The sequence below is a fragment of the Lichenostomus cassidix genome, chromosome 4 (genome assembly GCF_008360975.1).
Source record: "Lichenostomus cassidix isolate B80296 chromosome 4, HeHo_3.0, whole genome shotgun sequence".
NCBI lineage: Eukaryota > Metazoa > Chordata > Aves > Passeriformes > Meliphagidae > Lichenostomus > Lichenostomus cassidix.
The window spans coordinates 15,108,253-15,131,808 of record NC_139484.1 but is presented as its reverse complement, the minus strand read 5'-3'; the positions used below and the strand labels follow the sequence as shown (position 1 = coordinate 15,131,808).

Below are 23,556 nucleotides of genomic sequence, written 5' to 3'. Positions count from 1 at the left end.
TGCTACTTGCTAGGGCAGCATTATAATAAATCCTTTAAGAAATAAAAATTCATTTGATGAACAATAAATTTAGAAGAAAAAGAGTAGCTTCAATTAAAGATCTACAGAGCTCAGGTTTTACATCCTTATGTTTCTGCATAAGCATGACTTGTGGAAGTTCTAGCTACATCCTCCTTCATAAGATACCCATGTTCCCTTACTTTTTTAAAAGCTATTTATTATTTCCCTGTCAAATAGAATGTGGCTCATAAAAACCTGTTCCAAGTTCTGCAATCCCCTGGCTGAATATGTAAAAGCAGTCTACTGGAGAGGTGTGAAGCAAACGTGAGGAAATAAGTGCTACATTATTTCTGGAGTGAAGGGAAGGCAATGGGAGAGGGAGCTGAGAAGGGAAGTTTTTTCCCTCAACTTTTCCAGTGAAAGGAAGGTGAGGCAACTCACCTTTATCAGTGAAAATAAATAATAGTTTGGGGTTTTTTTTTATTTATTTAAAACTGTCTTTGGGCTTCTGAGCTTTATTTAACAGTCAGTATGGTAGACAACTAACGCTGGAGTATGTGTGTCATGTTTTATAGTTTCTGAAGACACATGGCTGTTTTTCAAGTATGGATGTTGGAAGTAATTTTGAAGAGGACTTGATTTAGACAAACAGTTAAGGCCAAGATTAAATTCATCCTTACTGAAAATAATAGTAGAACAATGAAATGTGTTTGGTTGTTTAAAATGTGCTGGAGTTTAAATAGATCAATCAGGCTTGTGTGGTATCTGCTGTCCTGCATAAAGATAGTTTCCTAAGTAAAATTGGTCCATGAGGCTTGAATATCAGAGAAGTTCTGGCAGTGCACTGTGGTGTGGCATGTGGGTCTTTTGGTTTTGTAGGATAAGAACTGCTGTATGAAGTCAGACTGAAAATCAGCCCAGCTCGACAGCCTGTTTCTGATCCTGTGGTTACTGACCACAGCAGTAGTTGGTGGCAAGGAAGAAGTACTAGGGAAAAGCTGATATGTCTACCTGCACTCCAGCCTTGGGCTCCATAGATAGTTCAAGCAACAGTGCGGGGCTGGCATAGGCTTATTTACTCTACCTGTCTTAATATTGGCAAATGACCTTGCAAATACTAGAGTGATGTTATGAAAAGGAAATTTTTCTGAAGGTACTGGTTGTCCCTTTTTAATATTGTTGGTATGGTACAAGTTGACCCTTCTCCACCCAAAGCCAACTTTTTTGTTTTTAATTATGGCAATTGACTTTTGAGTTCAGATAAATGCTGTTACTGCTGGGGTTCCTAGGTTAACATCTTCTAATTATCCCAGTCTGAAAAGCACTTGAGTCTTTTGACACTGCCTTATTTTTAAGCACAGGCTAAAATTCCAGTGACATACATGGCATTTTGGTAGATACGAGCCAAGCCCAACTGTGTGCTTTTATTGTGTGCCTGAATAATATCCCTTGCTTTCTGCAGGGGTGGAGAGATTATGTCTAGCAGACAGCAGGAAATAAAACAGTCAAGACTAAGAGATATAAAAAATTAATAGAGTTATATCCCCAAAGAGGGCATAAATAATATTTACAGGGTAGAAAAGAATTTGGGATGAACAAAACAAAGCTAAACCAAGCAAGACTGTGTTAACTAAGTTAAATAATTCACTAATTAAGTTTAGTTTGTGCCTCAAATGCAGAGGTTTAGAATAATTGTTAGAACAGATGGTTCTAAACTTTATATTGAGATCAGTCCTAGGAAATAGGAACTTATGTCATAGGATGAATATATAACACAAAAGAGGCATTGTTTTTGTTAAAGACTTTACTACAAACAAAATTATTTGAAAAAGTATTATTAGAAAACATTATCAAAAGAGTCTTACAATATGTATATTACAATCTGGATGGATCTGTTTGTTAGTCAACTGAAAAACTGTAAATCAGTTTTAATGAGGTCAGAAGAAAATGAAAACAAAATCAATTAAAAAGTTTTGAGGAGCTGGTGAAGTGAAAATGAATTATGTTCTTATACATTTTCTGCACCTTTTTCTCTTGGTAGTTCTTAGGCAAAGTGATTTAATTCAGTGTTGTGTCTGAGAAACTCTTTAAATGTGTCCTTTTTGAAAAATATGTCTATAGTCTGCATTATGGTCTTATGACACTTTGAAATAGATTGAGCACTCTCACTTTTGAAGATGCTTTAAGGCTCTTTTCAAATCCTTGAAAGTCAAGTCTCCAGATTGAGGCCAGTGCTATCAAGAGCAGGAATAAATCAGAGAATCTGGATTTATATCTCAAGCTCTCAGGAGGGGAAATTCTCCAAAGAAACTCTTCATGTGACAGGTTTAAGCTCCATAATATTTTCTGCATCCTGGCATAAATCTCTTTGTAATGAAGAGAAGAAAAGGCAGCCGTAGTTTTAATATCAGATTTTCTCTATAAAGTAATATTTTTAACCTACACCCATATCCAGTCGCAAAAAAATACTACTCCCTGAAAATCCATGGAAAAGCTGACTTTTAATAGATGTCCTAGCATTTCATTTAGCTCTTAGCATCACTCACTATGCTTAAAGAGACTATACTTAAAGGAAACATATCAAAGAAATTCTATGAAGAAAAGTATCATATGGTAAGTGTCCAGCTGTTCCTCTAGTCCCACCAGTATAATGGGATTAATGCTACAAGTAAGAATTGGTGGGATGAAGTACTATTATTATTCTAGAATAGAGATGGCTCAGTCTTTGTGAAATTAGCATCCATATTGACAAATTATACAGAACTGGCAAGCTGGATCTCATTTACATATAAACTGTCTTTACTTTTTCAAGCAAAATAAATACTTCTAGGGTCAGACACTCTTGCTAGAAATTGTCATAGCTCCAATTCCATTTTCATCACTGAGGACTTGCTCCCCTGCCAACAATAGAGTTAAGTAAATGAATGAATTTAACTCTTATCTGAACTCATTTAATAATAGCATGTCTGCAGTTCAGAAACTAATCCTTCACCTCCAGGATAACCATGGGCACTGTTGCAGACAATATTTTCAGCCTCTCTACAGCAAGATTTTCTTTAAAATTTTGCAGTTGAAAATACTTTCACTTCTCTTGACAACCTGCCTATTCATTTTATTATTGTCATTGCTTTCCCTCAGGCTCTGCCAAGAAGTTTGCACTTGCAGCTTGATCAAATTACATGCTTTTCCTTGATGTGAACATGTAAAACATCATTGTGCTTTGCTCAGGAAATGATAACAGATTACAGAATGTCCCATGTTTACGTCACTGACTTGAATCCAGTCCAAGCCACTAGTGACTGACTGTCATCCTTAAATAACCCTTATAAAACTGGAGAGAGTCTTAATCATTTTCATTTTACAAATTACATATTTCCTGAATGCGAATGAGGAAAATCGAAAAATTCACATAGTTTAATGTAGTGTAGTTGAGCTGCAGCTGAGCTTGAGTGGAAAGGAAAATATTTGCAGCAGATGAACTGTAAGGCAGCACTTGATTGACAGTGACATCTCAAAATGATTGAGGAACAGACGTTTCTCCTTCTTGTATTCTAATTCACCAGCTGAAAGCCTTAGTCCTTCTCCCAGCCACCATTATGATGATAATATTAGCACTCATTAGGCATCTAAACACAACATCAATAATCATAATAATGCTACCACATAACAAATAGCAGAGGTAGTAATTTACATAAAAAGTACTATTATCAATTGCCTCTAATAATGAGAGTGTCTCAATAAACATGCCAATGACACTCTTCTCCACCCCCTTTTAGAAGCTCCAAAGAGAAATAAACCCAGAATATCCTAGGTGCTTTTGCATCAAGCTTTGAAGACTACCAACTCTAAGCCCGCAAAGTAGTTATGTGTCAAAAACGCAGTCAAGAAATAATTTGAGGTCTTGTTTGAATGATTTAGTGTGTCCATGTTAAAAAAAAAAGAAAAAGAAAAAAAAACTAACAAGGGAAAAAAACGACTGTTTTTCTGCTTGTGTTTTATTCCTATGATTCTAAATTTCCTTGGTATATCAACATTTTTGCACGGCTACTCATTTGATGCTGAATTATTCTTTTTTTTTCAGTTTTATGCATATTGATTCCTGATTTTTTTTCTCCATCAATATTATTATTTTTAGGGTGTGGAGGACAGACTTTAGTCAATATCACTGTGTTAAAATTGAAGTGCTGTCCAAAATTCTTCAGATTTATTGGGTTTCACAGTCAAATTAATCAACTTGATATGATTAATAATCTTTGATAATCACATAGAATCCTCCCAGGTAATTCAGTATGTAATGATATATTTCATATTGGATCATTATTTCTGAGAGTGCATATTATTTGGGATTTCATATATGATGATGGATCATGACTCTGCAAAGAAAGGTATTGGACTTCTTGCCAAAATTATTACTGTCTCTCAAAACTTTCAGAAATTTTCTTGGCCTCCACAGTAATTTGTGACATTTATTTTGAAGTACAGATGTAATAGATATCGTCTTGTGTAGACCAGGAATTTAAAAGTTAATCTACATTACGTTTTGGTTTGTGCCACAGAACTGAAATTTTTATCACAACTTTGATGTACCCTTTTAAAATATTGCATTATTTAATATAGCACTTTGACTAGTCTTTTATTACAGATATCATAGAATCATAGAATATCCTGACATGGAGGGTACCCCCAAGGATCACCAAATCCAGCTCCTGGTCCTGCACAGGACACCCCCAGAGTCACACCATGTGCCTGAGAGCATCGTCCAAACACTTCCTGAACTCTGTCAGGCTTGGTGCTTTGGCGACTGCCCTGGAGAGCTGTTCCAGTGCCCCACCACCCTCTGGGTGAAGAATCTTCTCTTGACACCCAACCTAAACCTCCCTGACACAACTGCAGGCCATTCCCTCTGTTCCTGTCCCTGAGCACCACAGAGAAGAGATCAGTGCCTGCCCCACCCCTTCCCCTCCTGAGGAAGCTGTAGACTGTAATAAGGTCTCTCCTCAGTCTCTTGTAATAAACCATGTAGTTTTGAGAACCACAGGGTTGAAATCAAAATAACCTAAAAAAGGGTGTTTGATGTTTTCATGAGTGCTGCATACAGTTAATGTGAACAGTGTTTGCGTGAATGTTTGCTGGAGTCAGGTTAACTGGAGATGGTTTGTACTGGGAGGTAGTGAGGACAGAATTACATTTGTCAATATATGTGAGAAGAAAGGGGGTGCTCAGACTCCCTAAGAATTATCTCAGGGCAAATTTGGGGGCAAAGGGAGTGCTGGACTGTCACAAACTTCTGAAAATATGGGAAATTTTTCTACAAAGGGGAGATCCAGAGGGCCATTCTGAACTGTTTCAGTTTTAACTTGGACCTATAATTATGTCTCAAATACTTGTGTCTTTTTGCTATTTGTAAAAATTTATTTATTTTAAATGATGAATAGGTATTTATGAAACTGTACTCCTAGCATCCTAATGAGATAAGATAGCTAATGTATCCCAATTTAGAGACTGAGAACTTGGGCACTAAATTCAGTGTTCATTCAAGTTGTAGAATCCCTTGATAAGATAGACCAAGATGATGTAATAGTAGGCAACGGTGACATGGAATGGAGATCACTCAGTTAATCTTTGGAAATGAGATCTTTGTGTGTTGGACAGCATTTAAGAATTTTTTAGGAATTTAAGAATTAAGAGGAAATTGTCATTTTTCTTTTCTTTTGAGCCTTCTCACTACTGATGTGTGTTCCTACTGAACTGTCTTTGAAGATCACTTGGGAGTGATAAGAAGCCCTATGGAAGAATTGTTGGAACTTTGTCTATATTGTACCACAGAACTCACCAGCAGTGACCATGTCTATTTCAATTGATGTTATTACATGAACACTGCATCAAGGAAGAAATTCAACACTTATGTTCCTCTTAGATATATATATATGTTGAAAAGCACAACTTTTAGATAAAGGGAAATTCGTTCTTCTCATCACAGCTGTCAACATTTTAACTTTGACTATATACATTGTGAGGGGTTCATTATATTCCTATGGTTTCAAAAGTAGGAGTGTGAGGTGGAGAGAGAACAGTGATTCTTTAATGTCATGCTGGTGGTAACCTGCCCGTTATGGTTCACAATGGTTCATAAAAAGGCAGATGGTGATCAAAGCAGATAACGAAGACTTTCGTCAAGATATGGAATTTTCAAAGAGTTAATTGGATCCAGAACAGGTTGGCCAGTACCTTCATCTATTTTTATTGTTTTCCCTTAGGGGCTTTTTTGTCTGTTTTCAGTTTCTGCAAGAATATGTCTTTATGTCTGATTCTGCTCATTTGAGCAAGATGCTGAAGATGGGGCAGTGGGAATTTCTGCATCACTCTAAGTTTCTCCCATGTATCCCACTTGGGACTATAGGCACGGCAAGTGCAGAATCTTCTGTGCAACAGAAGAGGTTTGATGTTCATCTGTGTTTTGGAGAAAGATGACAGGAGCTTCAATGGAGGAAAAATCCTGACTCCACTTCTGTTTTATGAGTCCAGTTCCCTTGTGCTTATGGGTTTTGCATATGGATTTTTCATGTAGTTGGAATGAGGCAAGCAAAAATTGTAAATTGCCCTGACTTCACCCATTATCTCTAAACATTAAGTAGGTAACTGATATGACAGCAGTAAGCTTTATAAGAGGTCTTTGAGAACTAGGAAACTTATATGTTGTGCATCCTGGCTCTGAGCCAGAAGAGTTGGTTTGGGGATTTTTTTCTTTTTTTTCCCTCCACAAATCCCCTACACTTGCAGATGATCTTGGATTACACAGATTTCTGCAGCTGCAATGAATTTTATTGCTTTATGACACACAATATCTTTTCTGTCATTTTCTGGGTTTGTTGGAGCTTGGGGTTTTGTGTTGTCGTTGTCATTGTGCTGTTTCACTGGTGCAGAGAAAGTGAAGAGCAAATCCATACCAAACTGTTAATACCTAATAGCTATGAACAAATCACAAGGAACTGGGGCAGCTCCTTCCATGAGATAATTCATTTACAGAGAATTTTTCAGCCACATTCCTTTAGAATTTGAGAAGAGTAAAATAAAAATGGGGCACAGCATCTAAACCAGAGAACTCTGATCCAAAGATGCCTGAAGTCAGTAGACTTTCATCAGTTCCTTGTCTTTGATTTGGGACCTGAGTGCAAGACAGCTGTTTGCAAAATTCTTTTTTAATATGATTTCTGTACTAGCTAAAGAATAGAAGAGATATTATTTCTTCAGTGTCAAAATTTGCTAAATCTTTTGTTCCTCTACATTTAAGGAAGAGTCTGTTGTTGTTTTTCAAGATAATAATTCAAATTATGAAGTGTATCCATGTTTCATTTCAAAGAGGAAGAGTTTGAGTTAGAATAAAACAGCCCGCCTGAAGCCTCAAGAAATTATAAATCACTGAGCCAAGCCTACTTTAGTAAAGGTAGTTTTATCCTATTCAAAGAGACATTTTTCCTTAGGTATTTTTCTTGAGAGCCCTGTGCTCTACTAAAAAAAAAAAAGAAAAAGAAAAGAAAAAGAAAAAAAGTTCTTTGCTTTAAAGAACAAACAGCATTCCTGAAGCTCAAAGAATTGTTTCATCAAAGAAGAAACAGCAGAAACCAAACCCATAAAGCAGTGTTGTGAGTTGGGTTTTTTATGACTGATTAGTAGAAAGCCATTATCGGAGCTGTCAGGAACAGCTTCATGTAGTCCACAGGAAATTTCAGTTTTTAATGCCAGTGCTAATTCTCTTAAAAGTGCCTTTTGTGGTATGATTGAAAACAATCTCTAAAAAGCCTGCTAAATTTTCAAGCTCTATTTCTAGTATGCTGAGCTGTGAATTAGGACTTCTGTCCTATTCTGTCAAGTAAAGACACATTAGTAAGATTTTTTAAAATGTCAGAAGCAAATATTAACAAGATCATCTTCCACCTGAGTTGTAGGACAATATAAAAGTGGAAATGGTGAGTGGAGCTGTTTGCTTATCTCAGAAGTGGTTGAACTACCTCATGCAAACTTTTCACAGATTGTTTGCTTCTTTGCTGAATTGAGCTTCCTGTTGCAAACAGCATTAAAAGTGGGTCATGACACCTTTAGATCTTTTTTTTTTTAATTTTGAGAGTAATTTTTTCCTGCAATCTTTCTTTTGCAGAGTTGGAAAAATTTGCCCTAGTTTTTAAAAAAATAAATTTAATGTCAGTGAAAGACAAAAGCTGGAACTTTTCCAGCTAGGAAGTGTGAAACAAGTTGAAAAATAGTAGGAGGGGAAGTTGGTAAAACTTATGCTAAAACACTGCCTACTGTATTGCTACTTGAAAAAGTAGAAAGTATTTAAAAACATTTCCAACACTGAACATGACTCAGAAATTAGAAAATTACCAATTTACTTACACACCATCTTTTGTAATTCAAATGATATGTTTGTATGATTTATGGTAGTTTGTTTTACCCTGAACTGACATCTGGTGTGGAAAACTTCAGCCTATGTAGTTCAAATTGCCAAATCTAGCAAATGAAAAGATGATACTTCACAGCACAAATGATAGGGTGACCTTAATAATTACTGATTAAGCCTCCATTTATTATGTCTGTATGGGAATACATCAATTTATGCTATGATTGTGTATTCCAGCTGCTGCTAATTCTGTATATTTAGTTGTATTATATTCAAGAAATTTGCTTCTTTTCCTTTTAAATATTTATATCAATCTTCAAGAAAGTAGACAACCATCATTGATAAAACTTGCAGATAACTAGAGGAAGAGTTCTCTAGTAGAAAAAGCAACCTGGATTAATTGATAAAATTGGACTTCAAGGATCAGGGTATTTTAGGAAAAGAGAATTGTTTGGATGGATGATACAGACAGAAATTGCTTTGATGAAGGACAGGCTTTAAACTTCCCACCATTTTTCCTTCCTCTATATATAGAAATTTGCTTTCCCATTTCAAAGACATCAACTGCCTGGGCAGCACATGTACAGGATGTCCTGCCTTGATCTCCAGATAGCATCACCTTCAGATGGAGAGGATTTCATAATCCCTCAAAGAACTGAGGTTGCATTGACCAGTCTTTGCTTCACTGGATCCTCTTTCTTGTGCTTTTTGAAGCCAGGTGTGATGCTTGCCCTTTTCCAGTCACTAAGACTTTTCAAACATCAGAGATTTGTAGCTCCCTCAGCCCTGTCAGCTATATCCTGTGCAGTTCCATGGACTCATTTTCTTATTTAAGCACATCCTCATTGATTTCCCCTTGTCACAGGTAGTACTTCCTTCCCCCAGACTCTGACAAAAGGTGCAGAAGCTGGAAAGCCTGAGAACAGAGGTTGATAATAAAGATCCAGTCAAAGAAAGCATATTCCTCATCTGTTTCTGTACTTGGTGTTTCTGGATCCTCTGCCCATTGAGCAGCAAGTCTGTACTTTCCATAGCCTTCCTTTTGCTACAGCTATGCATGGGGAGCCCTTCTTTCCATGTCTTGCTATCCTTACTCCTCCTAGATGCACAGGACATCATTTGTGCAATATCCAGCTCCCTGCCTGCTCCCTGCAGACAGCTGACAGTGTGTCCATTAGCACATTAGCACAGGTGCAACTCACCTGGGAACCCTCTCCGAAAAATGAATTCTTGTGTTTTGGTCTGGAGGTCAGTAGCCTTGGTAAGAAATCCTGTCAAGGTGCTGAGGTTGAAGACACCATCCTCAGCATTGTCAGGCAGACTGTTTTATGTAAAGGGTTCATGTTTGTCTGTGCCATGGGTTTGCCTTCCCTGTGTTTTTGTCTTTTTGGTCTGTGGTTCTACAACTCCTTTTTGACCTATCTCTACCCTAAGCAATCTGTTATAACCAAGGACAGTCAGGCCTACAGAGAAAGGGTTCTATCTTTTCTAAGACCAAAGAATACAACTGGAAGAAAACACAAGAAAGATTTTTGTCTCAGAAGGCTTTCATTAGATTTCTGAGCTTAAAGCTTGTTCTCTGCCCTGACTATATTTCTCAGTCGAATAAAAGATATTACTTCTCTTTACAAGCCTAGCAGGTTCATAGAATTACACCAGCAGAGCTACAATGACACTTCTGTATGAGCAAGGAGACAGAAGCCTATACAATTCAAAATAATACATGTTATATATGTAAAGGTTATCTTTTCAATGTAGTCCTTCTGAGCATTGTGATAATTAGCACAGAAATAGACTGAGCTGATTAGAGAATGTTTTTCAAAAGAGATACGAGCCTAATATAGCTTTCTGGAGATGGGAATAGAAAATGCCAGTGTACTAAAGGTGGGAATAGACCTGTTGGAGTGACTTATACCTTATTTTCATCAGGGAAATAGCATGTAAGGAGTAACAGAATGAAATGTAGAGGAAATCCTCTTAGCTACCGAAGTAATTATGAATCCTATCAGCTGAGGGAGAAGGACATTAATGAATATTTTCTGGTTTAATACATTTTTCAGAGTATTCTGAGTTTTCAGATCTATTTTGAAATCACAAAAACACAAGACAGACAGGTTGGGGTGTCAGGAACTTGGATTTTGAGCAGCTTGTTTGTGTAAGGACTTAGTTCTGCTTTTTCAAGGAATTTAACTTTGCTAAAACTTCACAATGATGATTACTGAGAGTAGGACTGCCATGAGCTGTGTAATGCTTGCACTGAGTCGCTGTCACTGCTTTCTTATAAAGTATGTGGTCTGTATTTTCATGGGTTGTAAAGCTGGTAAGGATTGAACTGATAAATGCAGATGTTCATGCCAGAAACCAGACAGTCCAGTCATGAGAAAAAGATGTCCTGTGAGGACAATGTGTCCAGGCAAACAGACCAGCATAGCTTTCTGATTATTGAGTGCTTTGAAGGAACTGCCTGTAATCTCCATAAAGGAGCTATCACATGATATTATTCCATGAATAAATTTGTATATGAAAAATAGATGAATTATTCACTTAGTTTTAGTGCATCTTGCATAGAAGCAATTTATGTTTCCTATAGCAGTACAAATTCTCATTTTAATGAGTGTTTTAATGCAATGAAAAGTGAGCTGAGCATAGCTCCCAGGTGTTGTACTAAAAATGGAGACACATTCAGGATCTATTCTAAGAAATATAGTTGCATTTGCAGGTGTAGGGATAGGATTGGATTCCCATATAGATTAGTGAGGCTTATTTTCACCAAAATACTCTGACTTACACCAACCCAGACTCCAGCCTTCACTGCCTTATATTTAGGTTCATGTTTGCAAAACCTGATTGCATATTAGGAGTGCAATGAAGTGCAGGTTAAATGAGTAATATATAGCTATGCCAACACAGTTAATGAAAGTGTCTAGGGTAGAGTGTTTAAATCAGAACAAATGCTGACAGACAAATAGCATTCATCTCTGCTTTAGACAGTGGATAGATGTCACCAGGTAATAGGCTCTTTTGGCTTTTTTTTTGGCACTTTAGCCTGAAGTAGGAGACTTGCAGCATATTACCTGAGATTTCATAAATGGAGGTTAGTTCTGCAGGAAAATTTTAAAAGGCCATGATACTAAAAATTAAAAAAAATAGTTAAAAATAATTTTTGGAGAGTTTGTGTTTAAGTTTGAACCTATAGTAATAACATCTTCTTTCTAAGTTTATGAAAATCAGTACAATTCTCCATCAAAACTCTGATGAACTCTCGGACAAGAGTCGTCAAGTCAAAATCAGGTTTCAGGCCAACACTCTTAGTCCTGCAGACACTCACACCCTCTCCAGTAGCTGCTAACCTTAGGGCCTGCTCATTGAAAGATGATCAGTGTCTCCAGGAAAAAGCTTTGAGTGTGCATTGGGAGACAATGCAGAGGAACACACAGGCTGTGAAGAAAAACTCTCAAGGATTCTGGTTTTGGGCTTTGTCTAGCGCTTGGAAGGATATTATTTTTAAGTCACCCTTGCCAGCTGAAAAAAATTTCTCACATGGGAAGGAGCTAGGAAGGTAATTTGAGCCTAACTACTGATTTCTTAATGTACTCTTAAGACAGACATTTCTTTCTTCTTAAAAGTAGATATTTTCAAATGGAATGATTTTAAAATAGGTATCATCCCTTAAAATTAAATCCCAGAAAGACTCTAGTAATAAGCACAGTATTACTACTTAGCTGGTTAAATAATCACTGCCATATATGCCAATATGTTCTTAGAAGGATCTTTGCAATATCAAACTAACCAAGGCAAATTCTCAGTGGTTTAAAGTTCTTGGCTTCTTTACCCAATTTCAGCAGTGTGTATGAATCTGTTGTAGAAATATAGAGTTCTAGAAAATATAATTCTCATTTTTTGCGAGACAGATTTATGATGTGTTTCTGTAGTTTTAATTACTAAGATATATTTCTAATTTGTTTTTGTGGCAAATTCCAGTGTCATTAGAGCAGTGATTTTCATTTGTAACACAAATTTATTTTAGTGATTCAGCTATTCTAGACATGGCTTATTAGATATGTCATTTAATATTTTAAACTAATGATTTACTATTTTCCAAAAAGATCTTTTATTTAGTCTTCAGGTACTCTACAGCATATTATTTGACATTTAATGTTTATTAAAGCATATGAAATTTACTCATACTAATGCCTCTGTTTCTATAATGCAGAAGCACCCACTCCTGCATGTGGCTCCACTGAACTAGTTACTAACAGATCCTGATAGGATTCAGATATTCTTCAGTGGAGCAGTGACTAGTAGTAAACACTGTGGATGCCAAATTTGCTCTAAAACATGTACATTGTATAGTATGCACAAGTGTAACATAGGTGTTTTAAACAGGTCACATACAGCTGTGGTATCTCTACAGCATCACCCCTGGGAAAAGCCACTGGACAATCAGAATTACACTTTTCCTGCTGGTAAGGTGATGATGTCTCTGAAGTGTCATTGGAGGCATCATCAAAAGACCACAGGACTACAGGTCTGTTTTAGGAACAGCCTTTCTGCTACCTAATGATGAAGCAAATGCCCTCTCATAAATAGAAATGAATGAAGTTGAATGCATTGACTGCGCTGCAGGTGGGTTTATAGTGTTGGTAGTTAGAGAATTGCTTTTGATCATTATCAGTACAACTTTTGGTTATCAGAATAGCAGTTCATGCCCTCTAGACCAAAGAAAATTTCAGTCTATTGATGCTTCAAAGGCCTGTGCTTTGGAACCAAGGCTAGATCTTCTGCAGGCAAAAATTTTAGAAAGTATTATCTGGACCCTGTGGAGGGAGGGACCCCAGGTATGAACCAGACCACATTACTCAAAGATTTCCCAGTGCTCAATGCTCCTAGTACCTGTGCTGATCTTTAGGACTCTAGCTGAGCACACCTGCTCACATTGTAGCTGAATTTAGTGGGAAGAAGTTACCTCTTTTAATCCAGTTTGCTGGCCACAACCATCTCCTCAAATTCACTCTTGACCTCTCTGTTTTCCACTGCCCCAAGTGTCAGGGTCAAAAGAGAACCTTCAGAAGAAGAAGAATTCTTCTCAGAATTTTTTATTTCTTCACTACTAGTTCTGATTCCTAAGAAAGCTGCTCTGTCTTGAAGGAGTGGAAAAAAAACCACCTCACAATCTTATTTTCTTCACTACCAAACTCTCAAAAATATATGATCCAGTAAATCACTTGTATTTTCTGGTCTGTAATGCACTAAAAGCTAGTGACTCTCTAGCCATACACTCTGTGAGCATGGGTTATACTGGAGTAATATTTTCTAACATATCAGTGGCAAAATGCAGCTTTGATTTACTAGCCAGTATCAAGCTGGTAAGGCTGTGACATATCCAACTTAGCAAACCTCTTTCTTTCTGCCAACACTAAGAATAAATCCTGAATTTTAGGAACAGAGTATTGATCTATGTGTAAGCAAAGATTGTTTCCATCTCTGTGTTCCTCATTTAAGCATCCCAGGAATCTGAAGAATCAATGGAAAGCAGTTTGTCATCTAGTGCTACTCTTGCTGCATTGCTATGTTAGCTCCTCTGTAGTGAGAAGCTTGAAGGCAATATTTGATTAATAGTTTGTTCTGGTTTGTCACTTTCTACCTAATCTCTCCATTCTTTAGGTGCTCTCCAGAGTGCCTTCCCATATGCAGATTTAAAATGGAAATAAGCTAAATTGCCCTTTCATGCTAATACCTCATGCTCCATCAGCTTTTTTCTTTCTCCTTTTCTTTTTTTTTCTCTTTTTGTGAAAATGTTTACTTTTTGGTGTTGATGCTCTGTGAGCAGCTGTTTCATAGCCCCTGTGCTTGGGAAGCATGTTGCACTAGCATGTATGAGTAGGAGATGCTCTTGTCAGATCTTTCTTTGTACCACATTTAAGAAAGAGCTGGCAAACTCTGCTGTGCTGAACAACAGAAAGTGCAAGCTACTTTGATGCTGTGTAAGTTTGAACAGCTTCTAGACAGGTACAAATATGCTTAAAGATATATAAATTGTCTGTGCTGAGCACTGGTGTATGTTCTCACAGTACCTACATGCTAATTCCTTTGCTTTTCATGTTGGTGATGAGAGGCTGAATGTGTCTGAGGAGACAAGAATCCACAGCCTTTGAGATAAAAATAGTATCTTATCACAGCTGCCTTTCTTTGACTTTGTACTGGTATTTGGAAGTAGTGTTTTCATGCAGTACATCACTGCCTTGACTAAGGAAAGGAGATGTTTTTCTGTGTCCTTTTCTTATTTGGTGTTTCATGGTGAAGTTGAGATTTGTGTAGCAATGCCAAAGATGCTAAGTATAGTATGAAATTAGGTTGCTCTATTTCCAAGATTTTCAGCCCTTGTATTTCCATGGTATGTGCATCCTGGGTACATCCCTTGTGCTTCACCCTAGTCCAGTGAGCTCACTTTTCATGCATAAGGAAAACAACCACAGTAGTACTGCTCAGTGAGCATTCAGTAGCTAAATAAATATAATTTTATGTAAATAGTGCTGAAGTATTGCTTCATTTAAAGTCCTTTAGCCTACCAAAGAAAAATGGAGATTCCCATATGCTATGCCTGGAAAAAGTATACTTCATAGCATCGTACTACATATGAAAAGATAACCAGATGTAGAGTTCCTTGATGCTTGTTTCTGTGAAAGCAGTGGAGTGGTAATTCTGCTTACACTTAAAAAATAGGGCTAAAGAGGTGCCACTGAGTTTAGTCCAGATGTTCTGTAGCCTCACTGGGCCCCATGTATACTTAAAGATGCATTCCTTGTCAGCTGCCTTTAAAATAAGCACAGATTTCTTTAGTGTAAGCACAGGTCTGTACTCCTGCTCAGCTACTGCAGTTCCTGGGCTGGAAGTATACAGGAGCCTTTCTTTTTCTCCCTGGCTTGGAGAGTGATGAATCTAATACACAATTCTCCATGTGGATTTCCTTCCAGAGCTAACTCCCAGACTACTAATTCAGTGATTATATTGAAGGGGAGATCTTTATTGCAGAAAAAAACAAAGCCAAGGTGCTTCTCAGCATACGTGCTCACAGAGCTGACTGCATTGCAGTGTGGAGTGCCCAAGGACTCAGCACTGGCAGCACTCTGCTGCAGAAGCAGGGCTTCCAGCATAGGCCACTTTGCTCTGAAGGATTCACTTATGTGGTTTGCTGGACTGGGTTTATTCAGAATGCTGCTCTGTAAACCCACTTCCCTCCACATGAAACAGTGGCGGTTCTGCTCTGTGCTATTGCTATTTGGATTTCTTGCTGGAATGCCGCCCCTGGAATTTTTGAGCCCTGCAATAGCAAATGGGTTTTGTTGATATTCCACTTTGACAAACCCTTTCTGCAAATTCAAATCTCGAAAAAGAGCCTTACCAAGCTGAGGTGAAATCTGGGAGTCTGCTGAAGAATATTTGAATACTGCCAGGGAACTGATGAGAATCTGAAATGTGCTCTGTGTGTTTTCTTGCTACCTGCAGAGAAGGAGCTTCATGCAACCAAGTGGAAAACAGTGTTTTTCATTGTTTGTCACTGAATAAGTTTGATCAAATGTTTTATGATGGTATCAAAAGCTTATATATTGTGAACTAATACAATCTGGAGTAGTAACCTTGAATATTTTTCTCTGATTTCATAAAGATGCAGTGGTGGACAAACTGGACCAAGTTCAGTTATAAAACCTGATTTTAAGGTTTTTTGTTTTCTTCCAGACCTTGTATGACTTAGGTAAAATACGTAATTTTTACTGTTAATATGCTTAACAAGAAAGGAGATAAATATGTGCAACTAAAAATCAAAGTGACTGTATTTAAACCATAAACAAACCTGAACTAACTTGGTATTATCAATCACCCCGGAATAATTCAGACATCAGTGAGAAAACTTCCAGTGTAAAATGAAAGTGATATTCATGAGTTTTACACTGGCAGTATGAAGAAATTTGTTAGCAAAGGGGTGATATCAGTATTGGGTCAAAGAACAGGCTTTTCTGAGTACTTGACTTTAATTGAAATATGGAGGCAGTGGGAAATGAGACCAACATCTGATTCATTATATCCTTGTCTGACTCTTTTCTTCAGAGTTGTGTAAGGTTGTCAGGGGATGGGAGTGAAAAAACCCAATGAAAGATGAAAGCAAAGGAAACAGGGCTATACAGTTATTTATTTTGTTAAGTCCCATCTCCCTCATAACACAAAAGGAGAAGGAGGAGTTGGGGGGAAGTTTCCTGAGAGGTCTGCCCAAGAGAAAAGGAGATCCGAGGGCAAAGAGGGGGAAAAGACCCACCGTGGTTTGAAAGATGAGTCAAAACTGGACGTAATGAAAAGTGAGGTTCCCTGACCAACCCAAACTCCAAGCAAACAAAAAACAAAACAAACTAACAAAACAAACAATATAGGAAAAAGACACAGAAAATGGAAGGGAAGATCAAGGGAAACAAAAGCAAAGAGGACAGAAAATACACTGAAAGTATACAGAGAAATGTATCGCAAGAGGTATTGCAATGTAGGAAAGAGTCAGATAACCACAGGTAAGGAAACTGCTGGGAGTACTGAATTCACAGTAAAAAAGGACAAAAGAAGGGAAAAAAGGGTATTTTCCAAAGATAAAAGATGGCAGTTGGAAGGGGGAAATGATAGATTAAAACCACCAAATTTCAAATGAAAGGGAAAGAATCAATAGAGGAAGTAAGCCAGACACAGAGAGGTGTGGGGGGAGAAGTGAGGGATCATTAGAATGACACCACTAGCTTGGAGGGATGGTTCATTTTCTTTGAGATGTGGTGATTTACTACACATTTGAAAAATCATACCATTAGGCTCCAGAAGCTTGGCCTAAGCACCAGCTTTGTGAGTATGGCATACAGTGTGAGAATACCTATGCAGTCTGTGCTGTTTTCCCCATAAATTCAGTATTTGTCAGTGGTCTAAAACACCCAATTATAACTTCTGGCACCAATCTGGGTTCTTGAGAAAACACTGAGACAGGATTTAGAAGGCAAATGAACAGCAGGTTACCAGCAGGTAACTTTCCATTAGCTTCTTTATTTCAGTTCAGTAAGAAAAGGAAATTTGGGTAGTCCCCAGAGCAAAATATTTTATCAACTCCATTCAGTGTTATTCGGCCTTGCGCTTTGGCTTTGAAGAAAGAAATTCCTACTTAGGAATTTCACTGGTACTTGTATCTGTGATCAGTTAATAAAACAAATAGCCCACTTTGACTGCTGCAATTATAATCTTTAGCCCAGTGGATATAAAACTAAACTTGGGTATTCACGTCCTCCTAACAGCTTGAAAATAACAGAGCAAGTCCAGGGACAGGGCATTCCTTCCAGTCCAGAGACAAATTAAAGCAATAAAACACACTGTACAAAATAATTAACTGAATGCACAGAAGTACATAGATTTCACCACAGAATGTAGGAGAAACAAGTGCTGCTATACATTTTCCAATTGTTGAGCACAGTATTTTCTATTGATTTTAACAACTTACTATTTGCTGGCTATTACCTAAGCTCCAGTGAAGGTAGCAGTTAAACACAGAAAGCTTTCTTGCCAACCAATCCTATTAGGAAATTGCTGTGATGAACAAAAGTGATCCTTACTTCTTTAATTGTGCCCAGAGGTACAAAGGCCCTCAGTTGACCCCTGGCCATCAGATTTTTTGCGGATTTAGTTTATCAACCATTGGTTGCTGGCTAAAGAGCTGAACTGAAAAGACTCTTTAACCAGGTAACAGAGCATCTGAATACATTTTATGTATCTGACAGTATCAGATTGATAACCAGAAGATATATTTTATGGTGTTTCTTCTGTGAGACATAGTTTTTAATCAATAGGATTTAGTCTCTGATTTCCCAGTTGCTGTTGGATGTATTAAACAACAGCTGACAAGAGACATCAGGAATACTCTGTGCAAAACAATTTCTATGTTGTCCTTGAATTTTGCCTAAACTGGTGTCCTAGAAAATTTTGCAGATGCTGAAAAAGATCACCAAAAAAAAACCACCTTTTTCTTCATTATTTTTGTCGTGCATCCCATTTTGAGTCTTTCCAGCACACCTGGGAGTTCAAATCTTCCAGCTGAGTGTCTTGTCATGACAGCTTCACGGAGTCTTTTCCATTTCTGTGAATTTATTATACTTTGGAATGAAAATGGGGATTATTAATGCACATTTCTTCTGTTGAAGTTCGATATTGTAAGAATTCAGTTTCTAAAGCAGGTTGGACCTGGGTGAAAATTGAGGAGGGAGTTCCTGAAGAACCTGTGGGTACTTCGGGCAAGGAGGCTGCTGTTTCTGTGGTCTATGATCTGTGTTTCTATGATCTGCTCTGTAGTAGGCATTTCCAGTTTTCCACTGGAAATGTTTTGGCAGGCTATCCATACAAAACCCAAGACATTGTTGGGTTTGTTTGTTTTTTTCTTTAGGTATCAGAGAACACAGGAAAGAGGAGACAGTGATCCCAATGTCCTTATAGATTTCAGTGACAAATGTAGTGGAGTTTTATCTTTCAGATTTCCACTGCACCTTCTCTAGAGTGTTTTTTGCTCTTAATTCTTAGTAGTGTTATGGTAATTCAGTCTGAATTCCAAGATGGTTGCATTGCAGTGCTGGATAAAATGGTTCCTGTCTATTTTCTATATTAATAGAAGTAACAGAACACTAAACTCTGGTGCAGTGGCAAGTACATGAGGAATTCATCTGTATCTGTATTCTGGTTTTATTCATTTTCTGTGATTGTCCTCAACTGTGATCATACCAGGCCAATGTATTTTTCTTGATTAATTGACACAATCTGCATTTTATTCTGCCAGACAAAAATGTGGAAGTTCTCAGGTATTCACTAGATATCAACTAGCAGGGTTCACTAGTTGCATGGGAAGTAGAATAGGAAAACTGTCTGTAAGCTCTGTCATAAAAGCATTATAGATTTTAGTGTTCTGAGTGCCTTATAAATCATGAAATTGCAAGTACACATGAAATAGATTTTTCCTACTTTAATATTGATATACAAATTAAAGACATTCCATAATGCATTGTTCAGATAGTCAAAAAATTTCTAATGGAGAGAAGGAAATTTTTGGCTTTACCAGCAAAACAGGAGAACAAAGCCCATTTCAACAATAATGATAGTGAGGATAACAAGCTGGGATGTGGGATGAACAGAAAGAGATTGCAAATTGGATATCAAAGGATGAAGAAGACTGACAACTTTTCCATCTTCATCATATTATATCAAACCCTGCAGAGTGAAAGCTGTCATTATAATAAATAAAAGAAACTGTTGCAGAAATACAAAGCAGTATAAATTATAAATTTCATATGGTATGAAGATGACAAGCAGTGTGCTCAGTAAGACAGTTCCCATCACCCATCTGCATAAATCCACCAGAGTTAATTTGAGTTTCTGTTGTTGTCTGATCTATTCTTTCATTTCAACCATCAGAGAGAGAACAAAAGAAAAAGGAAGTAAATGCAGAAGCAGCAAATGTTTTGCAGAAGCATTTAAGTGAGACAAAGCTGAAGAGGGAGCTTCATACCACCCCCATCTCAGTGTTTCAGCAGTAGTTACATTTGCTCCTTGCTGCAATGACAAGCTCAAATTGTCATCAATAAATGTTGATTTGTTTTCTCCTAATAACAGTAAGCAGCTCCCACTCAAAATCAATTTCAACTTTGTTGGCAAGACACTGCACATTTGTCTTTGCCATGACTGAGCTGCATAAAGGAACAATTGAATTGAAAATTAAATGAATAATAATTGAAAATAAAAAGTGCCTTTTTAAAGGAAAATTAGTGCTGTGCTAAAATTCGAGAAATCAGTTATGTTGGTGAAGGGGTTTTTTCCTTAAAAAGGTAGGGTTGGGCTAAAAATTTAGTTATATAAATATGTACACATTAATGTACATAATTAAGAATGGACTTTAACCTCAAAAGGATAAAAAGGCTCTTCAGCAATTTCCTAGGGCTTTAGTTCTGGCAAAAGCAGCAGAGTTTCTGCAGTAATTATACATCCAACACATTTGGATATGCTAATTCGATCTAAGTTCTAATTAATTTCTTTGTGTGACTAAGAATGACAATCTCCAAATTAATTTAATGAAGTTTTATTCTGAACTTAGTACAATTTTCAGTATTTTTCGTACAGCAAATGTAGACTGTGAAAGCCTTTGCTTCACAGGATGGCAGTGTTTATCATGTACAGTGCACAGTGCAAGTACATTTGCTGCATTTCACTGTATTATTACAGGTAATACACTTCAACATTTAGGTTATTCAGCTCAGAGGGTCAGAGGGCCTTGCCAGGGGAGTGATGAAGACCTTGAATGTGTCAGCAGTCCATCCACAATTAGAGAGCAGCTACATACACTGTGGAGCTACAGGAGAAGCAGGAATGGCTGCTGTGATCTCTTGGTGGTCTTTGTGGTCAGATGGGAACACCAAGTGGGGAAACCAAGCAGAGATAATTTCTGCTTTTATTTAGAAATAGCTATTGGGAAGATGAGTAATTGCAAGAGATTGATATGATGCCTCCTACTGTTCTTCCTCTTTGTATTATGTTGCAGCTTTCAATTTCTCTGGTGTTCTGGATCTAGTAGATCCTTAATTCAGTCATTCCTTGAGGTTACAAGTACACCCAGCATTACTCATTCCATGACAGCACTATAACCTTGACTTCAGAAGGGCAAGAATTAGCTGTGAGTACTTCAGAAAATGGCAGAGAGAAGTGATTACATTGTTTTAAACCCATCTTGCTTTGGGAAACAGAATCATGGAATCATTTGCATTGGAAAAGACTTTTGAGATCATTGGGTCAAACCTAACTTCTATACCATTACAAAAAGTGTTTATTTTTTACTTTCTGAGACACCCATTTCTTGAGGCATCTTCAAAGAATTGATATGAATATATTGAAATAAAATATAGAACTTTCTCTAAAATAGGTTTAATGAAGAAAAAAATATTTCGTATTATCCACTTCTAGAAAGGTTATATATGTTTACTTGAAGTTTGTTCTTTGTTTTCTGTTTTGCTTTGAAAGATTTATGAAACTCATATACAAAGCCTTTTCGCACAAAGGACTGAATATAATGATTTCTGTAAATTCCTGCTCAAATACAGTTGGCAAAGGTTTTCCCTTTCTTTACAAACCCTTTCAGATGGCTTGAGGCAGTCATTTCTGTGACTCTGTGTGAAATTACAGTAATATTTTTGATATTTTACTGTTAATGTTTCTCTCAGATTATGGTGTTGAATTCTCCAATAGTCTTAGTAGAAACCACTAGACCCCACAATACCTAGTGCTGTTAATCTTAGTTTGTCAGAGGGAGCAAGACCTGTTGTTCCTTTAAATAGGAGTCAGCAGATGAGCATCCCTGGAAAGATTTCATTCACAGTCCATGGAAGGCAATTCAGAGCAAGAACTGTTAGCTGCAGGTGCCTGTCTCTTTGGTGTGCAATGATTTTACACAGGCAGTTAGTTTACATGCCTTAACTGAGACAGCTCCAAAGTCCTGTGAAGTCAGTCATTGTCCTTCTGTTGGGTTTTGGGTTTAACACTGGTAATTGTGGTGGCCAGCTGAGTGTGGGAATGAATTTCAGAAATGAAACTGGTTATGTTGGTATGAGGTTCATTGTTTCCCTGTACTCAAAATAAGCATCTGCCATCGTACAAAAAAACAGGCAAGTTATATTTTCAGAGAAGCTGAATTGCATGTCAGTGTCTACTAAACTCAGATTGAAAGGCAGATAATCCTAGAGAGAGTCCTGAGGAAAAACTTTGTCCACAGAAGCCAAAGAAATACAATAGCACCAATGGAAAGAATGGCATAGATGAACTTCTTTTACTGCCTTGTCTATTGCAATACTCTCTCACTACTGTGATGTACCTAACCAGTGGTTTTTCCTCAATCATCTTAAAAAGTGATTTTTAACCTGGCTTAAAATCGCTGCTGTTTCATTAGCAATTAGTAGTATGAGCTTTAATTAAAGCTAGTGTAATTCCTTTTGTCAGAGTTCCACTAGGAAGGATGGGCTGCAGCAGACAGCGAGCTAAAATAATGGTAGCTATTATTTCACCAATTAGTGTATTACTGAAAGTAGGGTAGAAATATTGTTACAGCTACAGTACTTTTTAAATGTTTTTCAGTAATATAGAAGTCCTCTCTGACCTCTTTTAAAGCAATGCATATAACCACATATCCTTGATGCTGTCATGCACTGCACACTGGTATTTAGAACCAAAAACTGGTATCCTTAATTGCTTCATTTTCATTTTAAAGATGAATCTGTGCACAAGCCCTTCCCTGGGTTTCCATCCCATTGATTCCAGAAGGTATTCTGTTTATTTCACACGTTCCTGCTTAAAGCCACCTAAGAGGAATGACTAGCAAAGTTTTATGGGCAATGAGAAAATGCTTTTTGTTTTCTCTTTTAGCTTGGCTGCTGGAATCCCATCACTGGTCTGAATGGGTCACTAACAGACAGAAAGCTGGAGAATAACATGCGAGGAGTGGTTCTGCGTGTGGTGACTGTGCTGGTAAGCAGATGCTCATCCTTTTGAACTAGCAGGAATGTGTTTTCTTCCTCTTGCCTCACCTTTCTGTTAAGTACACCATATTACCAAGAAAGTAGTTGGCATTAGAGTGTCTCATTTAGGCTGATAAAAAAAAAGACAACCAGAAAATGGATCATTTTCCACAAAATAAAATTAATTATCAATACAGCACATTTCAGACTGAATCAACCACTTAGAACTGTTTTTTGCTCAGGCACATTCTAAATAAGGTAACACAAGCATACAAGCAGATAAAGGGCAACTTCAAGTGCCCTGTTAGATAAAGTTGCTGGCTGAAGCTCTAAATTATTCAATTCCAATCACTTTGGCAAACTGAGTGCAGTCTGACACAAATTGTCACACTCAGAAAATATTCAAAGACTGTCCCATTCTAGCTTTCTTCAGCCAGGTTCTTCCCCTTTGTGGGCATCTTGTGTTAAGCAGCTGCAGGAAAATTCTTGGTTCCAAGCTGAACAGACGATGTCTAACAGAACAGGAAAGTGCCTCGTGTCATGAGGCCATGGTATTCCCTGCCATAAACTCTTCTTGAGGAGAAGTTGTTAAGAGAGAAAAAA

The 23,556-nt window shown here is 37.4% G+C and overlaps 1 protein-coding gene across 5 annotated transcripts in view; it reads left to right on the top strand.

The window, feature by feature from the left end:
* Positions 1-23,556, top strand: part of GRID2 (glutamate ionotropic receptor delta type subunit 2) — a 673,340-nt gene that overhangs the window by 510,033 nt on the left and 139,751 nt on the right. For all 5 annotated transcript variants that reach the window (XR_014851598.1, XM_085058012.1, XM_085058013.1 and 2 more), the window contains exon 9: positions 22,862-22,963. Coding sequence is in view for 4 of the 5 variants with exons in the window: in XM_085058012.1 (XP_084914138.1) it covers positions 22,862-22,963 (102 nt within the window). In the remaining variant the exon portion in view is untranslated. The remainder of the gene's footprint in view (positions 1-22,861; positions 22,964-23,556) is intronic.